A 12,482-nucleotide genomic window follows, 5' to 3' on the forward strand; every position below is an offset into this window, starting at 1 on the left:
TACTGCTGTGGACACAGAAACGGGCCTGGTTAGTAGGAAAAGGGATTTCAGGCAGAAAGCTATCGCAGGGATGCTGACTTGAATCGTGGAATCATTAATGTTGGAAAAGACCATCTAGTCCAGCCATCCACCTACCACCAATACTGCCGTGTCCCTCAGTGCTACATCTGCATATTTCTTAAAACATGCAATGTGTAGCTCAGGGCTTGCACAAAAGGACTTGGAACTTGTTACAATGAACATAAGACACATGGATCAGCTAGGAGACAGGAGCTGGGAGCCAGCATGCCCAGCAGCGTGTGCAAAGGATGTGCTGGATTACTTCCTCTGAGCCCCACAGGAGCGGGCAGGGGACACTTGCAGCCAGCTGTGGGAACTGCTGTGTGCACAGTGCCAGCCATCTCCTGCTGCTTCTGGAGCTCAGTGCACCACAGAGGGTTAAAAATAGCTCCTTTCAGTGCTGCTTTTGCTCATGAAACACTTGCTGCTGTTGCCATGCAGATGTTATGATTATAGATGAGGAAAAGAAAATACAAAAAGGAGGCCTCGAGCCAAGGGAAAAGCATCCTCTAAAATAATCTACCACAATGTGGCCCATACTACCAACAAGCCACAGGATATGAGGGAGAGCAGAGGCCACCTGAGCAGCAGGAGGTTAGCTTGTTGGCATCACTGCTTGCTGGACGAATGGTCCCATTGCTCTCCAACAGTGCAGGGACCCCAGCACTGCTCAACAACTGTCTCTGCCTCCCAGTGGCAGCAGGCTCCCCCCATGCACAGAACACAGAGCACAAGGAGTCTCGAGGCCAGCTGGCCGGTAGGTGGTGGCAGTGCAGTGCCCTGCAGTGTTCCCATCCGCAGCGGCTCACTTCCTCCATCCCTTCCCCAGTCTCCTCAGAAACAGGATTTGTGCCCATCTCTTCTCAATCCTCAAAATGAGAGACTCTCCGACCTCTCTCTGTGCCACCGCCCTGCCACTCTTATGAGTTTAAGTGAATATAAACATTTAATAAGGGCTTCTGCCTTTCAGCCACCAAGATGTAATTTTCTAAAAAGGATACACGGCAGCGAGTGAGACAGAAGATGGGTTTAAAATTAGTTCTATCATTAAGGAAAGCCATTATTCATTTTCTCCAACTGGTTATTAGGTCAGGGAATGGCAAAGTGTAACATCTGAAACTGAAAGGCGCTGGTGTGGGGCTGCGCTATAAAGATCTCCTTGGATGCCACTAAGTGTGGCAATTACTGCCTGCCCACTTGCTCTAATCAGAGCAGGACTGCTACCTTTATTGTTTATCTCCTAGCAAAAACCATAATTAAAGGCTTCCAGTTCCAACGCTTTTAGCTGTCTCAACTTCTCAAAAAAAAAAAACCAACAAGCAAGAAACCCTCTAAAACTTTGTGGCACTGCCATGCTGAGTGGTCTGCAAGGTATGAAGGTCATGGGAGCCATATGCTGAGCTACCACCAGAGCCCTCCAGCACAACACGCTCATGCTGAATGCACAGACCTTTGCCAAGATGCGTGTTGATGGACATGTATCTTGCTGTTCCAGTTAAGCTCTTGTGTTCCCTGTAAGGTATGTGTTTTTTGGTTTCTGGGTCAATGTACTCCTTCGCCAATCCAAAGTCTATGATGTGAATGACGTGGTCTTTCTTACTGCCTTGCCGGCCAATAAGGAAGTTTTCTGGCTTGACATCTCGGTAGATGAGGTTCTTGGAATGAACGTACTCCATTCGAGAGATCTGCAAAAGGACGAGGCAAATGTTACTCCTGCAAACAGAGCAGCCAGGTTTTGCAGCCCACTACAAAGCCTCCTCAGGCTGCCCACAGCCCGCTGCACACACAGGCACTGCACAAGTGGCACCAACAGAGCAGCCAGGCAGCAGTTACTGCCTGAGCTGGGTGGCATTCTCCATTGCACAGCTGGAAGAGGAATTTGCCATCCCACCTTTCTCCCTGTGCTCCCTGACTTCATCTGAAAAGGAGCAGGACTCTTCTGTAGTGCTACCACCAGCACAGCATTCTTGGAAGGATTCCAGGGAGAATTGCTGCAGCCTTTTTGTACTGATTTTATACACACTAAGCTGGCTACCAGGAGCTCTTCCCTTACCCACAGCCCTTCCTTGTTGCTCTGTGCCTCACCACCTCCCTCCCTCAACCCATATGCTGTCTTAGACATGCCAAATTCTCCCTGGAGGGGGTTCTGGGCAGGCAGAAGCCTTACGCTCCTCAACACCGACTGAAAAGAATAATTAATCTCACCAGTCGTCAAGCAGAATTGGTTGGAGTATTTTTCAGCTTTTGTCTATCTGTGTTCCACCACCGAGAAGCAAGCAAAGGGGCAGATGCCTGGCTCCAAAGGGAGAAGGGCAACCTTGGCTCTCACCAACACACCTCGTTCAGTGCGCATCATTAATTCCACTTCAGAAAACGCATAAATGATGTGTAATGATGTTCGAGCAGGTCTGCAAGCAGCTCTCCTTTGTGTCACTAACTCTGTGTTACCGCTCCTCTCCCCTCTCATTTTAAGCAGTGATTTATTTCAATGCACTGAGAAAACGGATTGCACGGCTCCCAGCCATTACTGCTCATCATTTCCAGGACAGTGCAGATGCTCTGCACTTCAGCCATTCTTCAAGCCTTGAGTCATCTCCGTGACACAGCAGCAGGTTTGGAGACAAAAAGGTACGTTGCGAGGCAGCTTAAATTGATCTGCAACCCTCAAAATGGGAACAAAGGGTTTCCTGGCTCCTCTGTACAGAACAGGTTTTCAAGCAGAGCCTGACTGGCTCATTTTGTACCTTTCTGCCAGTTGTTGCAATGGCCAATAGCAACGACAGCAATTTGGACAAAAACCTGGACAGCAGGAATGCTGGATGGAACAACACACTCCAACAGCACTCCAAGCTATCGTTGTATCTGCTCTTTGTGCTTCCACCGCAGGCGGGTTTTCTTCCACCTGCCTGCACATCTCCTGCTGTGCTGCTGGAGATGGCCAGAAGAGGCTCTTCCCTGTCAGAAGGATGTTCCTGCAGCAGCAGCATGCTTTATGCCCCGTGACAGGACGCATGCCCCATTTCTGTCTGCAGGAGCAGGGAGCTGATGGCTGTCAGCCCTGCACAGCCATGGGATGACTTCTGATTTATGTGCAGGAGGGACAGGCCTTAATGAACGTGTGCTAATTTCCACGCTTTGTGCAACTCAGGGACATCAGCTGCTCCATCTGTTCATCTGTGCACAGAGGATGGAGGAAGTGGATCCAATGTGATGCTCCCAACCGAGCAACGTGAGGCATCAGAAATGCACACACTGTGGGAGTAACAGTGCCCAAAAGCTCCCATCAGCGAGAGGAGTCCTCCTGCAGCACATGTGCAAAAACATCCACAGAGAACCTCTCCATTTCCCCTCCAGCGGGGACCAAGGCACCAAGGTGCTCCTCTGTGCTCTCTGGGTGGCAGCAGGCTGTTCACATAGTGGGAAGTCTCCCTGCATGTTGGGCATTGTTACCAGGTGTCTCAGACACCAGAAGACAGTGGCACTGCTTGTGCGATGCACTGCATTCTGGCAGTGAAGTTTTATGTCTCCTCGCAACCGAGATTAGAATTACAGCAGCTTAAGCAGCCGTGGCTGCTCAAAAACAACAGCAAAACATAGATTTATGGAGACAAAACCATTGAACATAATGGCTCAGCTCTTCTTTTGTGCCTGTCTCACACTGGAGTGTGACCCAGCGATGGTAATGATTTAGCATAGGAACTGGGAGAAATCCAAGACAACATTCCTGAAGCCCTGTCACTAGAGCAAAGGGCTTCTGTTCCAGTGGAGTAGCAAGTGCCAACCCCTTCAGAAAGCATTTTGGAGACAGTCAAGCCTTCCTCCCAGAAGCCCTTCTGGGGAAGGAGATGGAGAACCTGTGATGATACTAAATTTGTTTCCTTAAAGACGTGTCCACGCTGGTATCTCATAACATCTTCCTGAAAAGACTGGAAAGGTCCTCAAACATCTCTCCAAGGAAAAAGGAGAAGTGCAGCTTACAGAGAATACCAGCTCCATGTGGGATTGCTTCTCCTGTCCTCATACTTCACTCTGAGCACCCTTTGTCCAGGCTGGTCCTGGTGTCTTGGTGAGCAGGCAGACCAGGCAAGGTCACAGGATGGGCAGCTGGTGCCAATGGAGATCCTCCTGGTACAGAACTGATCTGCAACACCAGTGTGTGGCACCAGGCAGGACCCTGCTGTGTTAGGCTTCATTTCCCCAGCAGTCTCATGGCAATAACATTACTTCTGTGAGTACTAGGAAATATCTCTAACGCTACTATAAGAGATGTAAGTCTGTCATATTCAACGTGATGCAGGTTGTTCCAACCCAAATCTAGCCCTATGTTACACACACAAAGTGAAAAACATATCCAACGTTGATACTCTGTTTCATTGCTTATGAGACCAACCATTAGCTTTTTGAATGCTGAAGAGTTGCCCAAAATGGTAACACTGTTTCTGGAGTGCAATGAAAAGGGATACAAACTGTACACAAGGCTTTGCCATCTGATTTAATCAAAAAGACCATAAATTGGTTTTACAGTGATGAAGGAGCACTCAAATAGAACAAAACTGGGCCATTTGGCCACAGGAGCACAGTATTTTGCACTCAATACCAGGTCAGCGTGGATCAACACCGTGCATCTGTGACCTCAATTTTCCACATGAGGTTCTGCTGTGGCAAAGCCAAGCTTATTTAGAACAGGTTGGCTAAGAGAGCTGACACAAACACTTTACTCACCAGCTGGATGGCTATCATTAATACCGTTTTCAGAGTGAATGTCCTGTCGCAGAGGTCGAACAGATCTTCCAAGCTGGGACCAAGCAGCTCCAGTACCATGGCGTTGTACTTTCCGCACGGTCCAAAGTAATAAACCTGGGGAAGCCCTTCAGCTGGAAGAACATGAAAAGGATTGGAATCAGTCATTGGGACAACATGGACACCTTTCCTCCCAGGTGAGAATCTTTTGCTGTGCAAAGCCTTTTTCACCTCTCAAGCGTCTTTTCTGATCTTACACGGCAAGCAAATTAGTTTCAGCACGTACTGTGAATGAACCAAAGGCCAAATGAGTGCAGGTTTTGCTCGGCTACACCCTGGAATAGACAAATAGATTTAAAAGCAATAACAAGACCACATGAAAGCACCTGGCTCTGGAAGCACAAAGGCCTGGCCTCGGCGTAACCAACCCGGCATTCCTCATATTGCACTGAGCAGCAGGCAGAGCCATGGGCTGGCGCTCGTCTGAGCAGCCAGGAACACAAAGCCCTTGCAGAAAACAAGGAGTGTTTGAAAAAGGGCTGCAGTTAAACCAAGAGAATTCATAGTTGGTTTTATGCAGCACGACCTCGCACAAAGTTTGCCTGTGCTGCATTCACAAGAAATAGCAGAGATTGATGTTTTCATCCATCACCACAAAGAAACAATCAGGGTCCATCCAGGGGAGAACACAGTGCAGAGCTAACTGCTACTCTTGCTAATCATCAGCCACCAGAACTGGAGTGCTGGTGTAGCTGCATGGCTTGGGCTGTGTACCCACCCCACGACGTGCCCAGGCAGCCAAGTCCAACAGAGGTAAAGGCAGAGAATGCCAAAACCAGAGCGTGTCAGAAGCAGCGCAGCTGTACCTACAGGTTCAGGATAGCTCGTTGATCTGCCCAATGGCACTAATCAACTTGCCAACAATACAATAAATGAGGCACCGAGATTACTAGAGCTTAAATATTACAGATTTTATACTCCCGTGAATTACACAAAAAGAACAAAATACAGCTCGACAAAGATTACTGAGGGATGGCTTTAATCTCGTTAAATCACATGCTTGAGGGATCATGTTAGGCATCAGTTGTCAGGATGCATTAGTGAGATATTATGGAGTATTACAGGCATTCTCAGCCCAACCTGAATTCACATCCCACATCCAACATCTGCCCAGCACTGGCAACCTGAGCCTGGGAGGCTATTGCCCTTTGAAGAGCTTTACGTTATAGTGAGCATTAACTGCAACAGTGTCCTCTGAGAAAGCAGGGCTGTCTGATATGGAAGCAATTCCAAAAGCAATGATGGGATCTGACCCAGGCAGCCCCAAACACTTTCCAATATCCCCAAATAAACAAAAGCAGCAATTGAATGCTATCAGCCCTGTGCTAAAGGCTTGACAAGTTTAAAACACAGACTTCTAAATTCAAGCTCTCTGCACAGTATTTGCACTGCAATTTCTACATCATGATAATAGTCTTGAAAAGTGCAAACCAGGAAGGAAACCACTTAGGCTAGGAGTATGCTAATCATGGAATACTGGAGAACAAATTTGCCGAAAGGCTCTTAAGGAAGGCTAAGAATCTCATTCCCAGAGCAATGGAAAAAGAATACAATTACATCCTTACTTAGTAAAGAGTTCACTGCAATTAAATTCCTACTGGACACGAGAACCAGGAAGATAAATGGCAGCCAGGCTCCAAAGACAGGGGTTTCACATGGGAAAGGAAGCACGGCAAGCCTGAGTACTCCCTGGGGCCCAGCCCCTCCAGTTAGCTCTGCCATCAGCTCCAAGTGCTCAGAGCCAAGAACTTGGAGTGCCCTTCTCACTTTCACAGTGGGATTAAGCCTCGGAAAGGCTCTGCTCTAGGCAGGAGCTCCTGCAAGGTGAAGCTGTAGCTAAGAACATTAAAAAAAAATATCCTAAGTGGCAGCCTACAGAGGACATTTTTAGTTTCAGGCATATTTTTAGGGTTCGATTTTCTTTGAGGGTTTTTAGCAATGCTGCTGCCAGCTCTGTCAGTGGTCAAGAACTTATATATTGGCTTTGCTAGAAAAAAATCACTGTCAAACATCTCATTTTCAGAGGGCATTTGGAGGAATCTGACCAAAGCTGCATGGCTGACCGGCCTTTTGGAGCCTCCCAGCCCCACACCATCAGCACAGCAAAGCTGGGAGGAACGCACTCTCAACTCACTAAAATTCAAGTCCATACTCAGTATTTCTCTGGGAAAGGACAAAGCTGGAAACAGAAGCTCTAACGCTAACAATACCTGCTTCCTACAGGATTCAAGCAGGCAGATTAGGCTAGAGAATCCCAGGGTGTGTATCTGAGATGCCCTACAAGCCTAGGAAAATCTACACAATAACTTGTTCAGAGCCCAGATGCATCATTCAGAACACAGCTTGACTATTTCAGCAACAAGCAATGTGTCCTGGTCCCACCAAGTCCATTCCCATGGTGAGCCACAGGAGCTTCAAAAATATCACCCGCAAATCCCTAAATGCTTAAGAAAGATATTTCCAGCAAAAGAGATTGATTGCTGATGAAGGAAAAGGTATCTTTTGCCTAGGCAGTCAAACTTGAGGTTTTTAATGCAAAGCTGTTGTGTTGGCCAAAGGTTGGAAAGGTCAAAGGAAGACACTGCTGTGAAGCTGTCCTAGAGGAGGTCTGCAGTCAAAGACAATCGAAAGACGCGAAAAGAGCAGAGGGCTTATCCTAAGGATTGAATGATAAAACTCAACACTTCAAATACAAACCACGACCAGTTAACCCCAATTACTATATGAAATAACATCCGAACAAGGATCTCCTCCATGGCACTAAACACATTAATGCAAGAAAATCCAGGTATGAATATGCAGGCTCTTCTTCGGAGAAAAAAGCAGCACTCTGCAGTGCACTTTGCTTAACGGCTTCAATTGTGCTGCTGAGTGATTTGGCTTGACTCTATGTAAGAGGTCCTCCTCTGCCCTTATTCTTGTTGAAAGTTTATCAGCCCAATAAACAGGGACTGATCACTGCACTGGAATCCATGGACAAATTCTGCTATTTCAGCAGTGCAGTGTCTTGGAAGAAATTCAAGCTGAGCGCAGCGAAAACCTAGCACAGTGCTTCAGAGATTAAAGCATCATTGCCGGAATGAGAGCAAAAGCAGACATCAAAGCTGAAACCCAGACTGTTACCACCAGGCTCCAGTCACTCCAACCCTGGGTTTCCCAAAGTACTGAAAGCTCCTGGGGCTGCCCCCAAACGGATGGTCCCAGCCTCACACCACCCTTCTGACCTCACGTGGCCAGGAGGATGTCTGGTCAGGTGGGTGACCCAAAGGAGCTTGGTGTTTGCTTGAGCTTGAATATGTGGGAACAGCAACAAACAGCAACCCTCACTGAAGGAGCTTCAGCTGAACCGAATGAGCACCTCAAAACTACACCTTCTAGCAAGTTCCAGTCCAACAGTGAGCATCTTGGTCAATTCGGGTTGTGCTGTCTTGCTGCCACGTGCTCTGTGGCATGACTAACAGCTCTAATAACCCACTGGACGTTCTGCATGCTCTCAACAGCCATGCAGTCCAGGCATCAGCTGTGTGAGCCGTACAGCTCATCCAAAACCACTTCCAGGACCAATTACCAAACAGCAAGTGGCAGAGAGATACCAATCAAAGGGTATGCCCAAGGGAAATATTCTGTACCAACTGCCCTATGTGGCAGGAACAAAGTGAAAACTGTCTGCAGGGGCAAATATGCACTGATGCTCTCGGAGCCTAAGAATAAACCTAGTACAACAGCACAACCCCAAATACACCCAAAGAAGAGGTGAGGGAGCAAGTATAGAAAGCCATGTGTGACATCTATGTCAGTGGAGGTGCAAGAGCAGAGTCCTCGTACATCAGTTCAAAAAGAAACAGTAAAAGCAGAACTGTTAGCTTCCAAATCACCATTTCTTTGCTTCCATTGGAAACAGGTTTATGCAGCCCTTAGATGTCATGTGGGCAAATAAGGAGCAGCTGAGGTCTCCAGTTTCAAGAAAGACAGTTACAGTTTGACACTCGTACAGGTTTCAAAGCTGGGAACTATTGCAGAGGGAGACACGTCTAAGAAAGCCCAAATGAGACACCCACAGACAGAGGAAAGAAGAGCAATGTGACATCAAGAAATGGCTGATGCTGGATGCTGCTACACGAGCAGCACAAACAAGCCCTCTTAAAAACTCATCCAGAGCCACAGCAGTCCCCCTGGAGCATTAATGCACAGAAAGTTCTGTGTTAAAATTAAAGCAGCACTGCTGAATAGGATATAGGCTATCATAAGACTCCCTTCCAGAGCAAAAAGGTTTATTTTTACAAATCACTGAACAAAAAATTACATGATCATCAGAATAAATAGAACACTTATAGCTAAAATTGAACACGTTTCAAACAAATTAAACAAACTGCTTTAGAGTAGTCAGCCCATTTAAGCTGATTACACTAATGAGGATCTATCCTTCTCTTAATTTTCAAATCAGAATAAAATCCTAGCTGAAACAGAAGCTTTGCCATCAATATTGACTAGGCCAACAACTCATCTGCTACCCTCTTCAAACACGCCCCATGGCAGCAGGTTTCACTCCACCTCTGCTGGTTAACAGGCTAACCTCCCCAAGCCACGTTCCATAGGCTGAAATTACAAAGGCTCATTCTGACCTTCAGGTTTTTGAAGTATCTACTTGAGAAGTAGAAATAGAGGAGAAAAATTAAGATAGATTTGACACTTGGGATAAAGTTATCTTAAATATTTGATTGCATATGATTCAGCTTCAGGACTGCAATCTTTAAGGACTGAAAGCTTTAAGCAAAATGATTAGCACACATTGTTTCTCCTTAGAGCGTTTGAGTGTCATTGGAGCAACTCCTGCTAACAGTGGATGAAATTAAGCTGGATGCTCTCACTCCTTGAAGTCAGCAGCAGGCACTTTGCTGTGCCCATGACAACGTGCTGATGAAAGTTTTGGAGTACACTCTAAGCTGGCTGCATGACACTCAGTGAAGCTGCTCTGATTTCATGCACAGGTTCTGGGATGCATGTGACTGCAGATCAGTTGACCTTGGAGATGCAGCTGAAAAACAGTTGTTTGAAACAGATGCTCTCAATTTAGTGCCCAACAGGTAGTGGCTAATGGAGAGGCTGCCAGCCTCTGAAATCCCTCTACCAGAAAGAAACAGGAAACCTTTTTGCTTTGCGGGTTTCAAAGCCTAGGAATGAAGCTAAAAGCCATAAACTAACTAACCAGCAAGACTAAGGCATGGCATTCATATAAAATCAACTTGAACCAGTGCTGTACAAGTCTTCCAGAAGGACACAGGCCTACGAGTCTTCTTACACAGATATTACTACATTCCCTAAAGCTGCTGATGATTGTGCAATGCCATTTCTTTGCTGGAAGGTCCAGATCCAGGGCTGTGTAGCACTGCATTAAGAACCAGTTTGTAGAATGAGTGAAACTTTTCACTGACAGGTGAAACTGAACCATTCCAACCAAAGGGCTCATGTGACGAGGACAACACAGTCACCTCCAAGATCCCACCAGTCATATCCAGTCGTGAAGAGCATCTTTCAGTCCAGACAAGTCCTTAGAAGAAGTTGATCCACCACCAGTTGTCACCAGGCACTCAAGACAAGCTCAACCAAGTACTCTTCACCTCTTCAGGCAATTTAAAACACTGTGTTTCAATTAAGCTTTTCCTTTTGCCAACATCCTTTGTACTCCTGATGTACATCCTTACAGAGAAGAGACTGGACATGGAGAGTGCTCCCGTCCCACTGCCCTGATGGAGATCACAGAGGTGACCATCTTTGCTGGGCAATCAGTTTTGTATGCCTCCTCATAGCTCAGCTGCCTTGGTGCCAGCACTCTCTGCTCTCAACCCCATTGATTCCAGACATCTCCATACCACAGAGCTCCAGCCACTTGCCCTGCTCCAGACGGCAGCTCAGCAGCCCTTTCACAGCATCATTACAAGCTCCTCTTATCCTTGCAGCTCCCAGCATCCTTGTGTGCCATTTGCTCTGACTGCTGCCAGACACTCAGCTCTTTGCCACCAGCTTTTTGCAACATCTTTTTCCTGCTTCAGTTGCACCATGAATCATCTCTTTTCTAGGAAATGCTAAGTGCTTTCGTGTTATTGCCCAGCTCTCACTGCTTCCTCGCAGCAAAGAGCCCATCAGCACACCCAGAGTCTCTGGGGAAAAAAGTGAGAGGAAGCATCCCAAATCTACACAATAACCAATTCCCTCCCCCTGATGCTTGCCCAGCAGCTGAGCTTTGGAGTGGAGGACATGCCACCCTGAATGCAGCTGTGTGCCTGCAGACAGGATTGCTTCATCTCCAACATGTGTCTACACACAGACTCCCAAGACTCCAAATTCATTCCAGAAAGATTTTGTTCCTTCTCTTGGGCCATACAGGACGTATCGAACCCCTGCTGTCTTTTGAGTAGCTTGTGTCTGCATCTACCAAAAAAAAAAAAAAAGGTATGGGAAAAGGAACAGAAGAAAAACAGGCATGGTAAGGACAGAAGGAAGAACATATTTGTTCTTGCTGCTGGTAAAAATCCAAATGGTTTTACTTCAGTTACAGAAAAACAGTTTTCCCAATTGTTGTGTTATCAAAAGGGATGGCATTGCATTCTCTTGGAGTTGCACAAGCTGGTTTCCTGATAACATAGCTGGACTCCATTAGACAACACACAGATGAAGCAATTTCAGGGTGCCCAGAGGATGCCCGCATTGATATTCAACAACAACCAAATCCACTGTGCAGGTTTTAGGAAACTGGTTTCTGTATTTCATCTCTTTCACTCCGATCTCTGGATGACCGTTGCATTTGAGGTTGGTAAAGTCCGTACACGTTCTGCTGTTCCAGTGCTGGGTGCAGCTGATGCACAAGGCACCAGTTTAACAGGAGGGATCAAAACACTGCAGAACATTACAATAGTTATTTTAAACCACCCCCCAAAAGTTCCAGCTGAAGTTAATGATCTGCCTTTTCCCACATACCTGCAACACAGGGACATGGATGCGAGAATAAATCAACAGGCTCAACATGGCGTAATTATTCCTCTAACCTCATGGTCTTGTCTGCTTTGCTTTTGGGCTTTCTTTGTGTACTTGACGGAGCCTGTTTCTCTGCTGCAAGGTGTGGGAAGCTGCAGGACTGCAGCTTTTGAACTCTGTGCAGGTTAAGCGCAGGGTCACAGCAGCCCGCTGACGGCAGTGGGATTTGCACAGAAAGCTCTCAAGCAATTAAAACACAGCCACGGTGCGAGGCAGCTTCACAGGCTGCTCTGAATCTCCTGTACAGCAGGAACAGGTCACAACCATCAAAATGAGCAGCTCTAGCTCCTGAAAAGGGAATTAAGTAGCAGGTTTGATGTCCTTCATTTTTAAGAGGAGTTAGGATGATCAAGGATATTTTACGTGAAAATGTTCTATTATGTCGCACGTATTACCTACAGGATACTTAAGGAAAATTAACAGTGCTTTTAGGCTGCAACAGAATACCCAGATGCACTGTGACTTCAGAGGCACTGGCAGAAGACTCTACTTGACCTCAGGGAGATGAAAACTGCTAAGAAAGCAGCTGCAATGAAAGCCGCACGCTGAACCACTCCTCTGCCATGCAGAGGAACACTTGGATTCGATCG

The 12,482-nt window shown here is 46.8% G+C and overlaps 1 protein-coding gene across 10 annotated transcripts in view; it reads right to left on the minus strand.

The window, feature by feature from the left end:
• CSNK1G1 (casein kinase 1 gamma 1) overlaps positions 1–12,482 on the minus strand; it is an 85,262-nt gene that overhangs the window by 17,926 nt on the left and 54,854 nt on the right. For all 10 annotated transcript variants that reach the window (XM_072345060.1, XM_072345059.1, XM_072345058.1 and 7 more), the window contains 2 exons: positions 4,783–4,934; positions 1,511–1,745 (listed from right to left, as the gene is read on the minus strand). In XM_072345060.1, the coding sequence (XP_072201161.1) occupies positions 1,511–1,745; positions 4,783–4,934 (387 nt within the window). The remainder of the gene's footprint in view (positions 1–1,510; positions 1,746–4,782; positions 4,935–12,482) is intronic.

Source organism: Excalfactoria chinensis, chromosome 10 (assembly GCF_039878825.1).
Source record: "Excalfactoria chinensis isolate bCotChi1 chromosome 10, bCotChi1.hap2, whole genome shotgun sequence".
NCBI lineage: Eukaryota > Metazoa > Chordata > Aves > Galliformes > Phasianidae > Excalfactoria > Excalfactoria chinensis.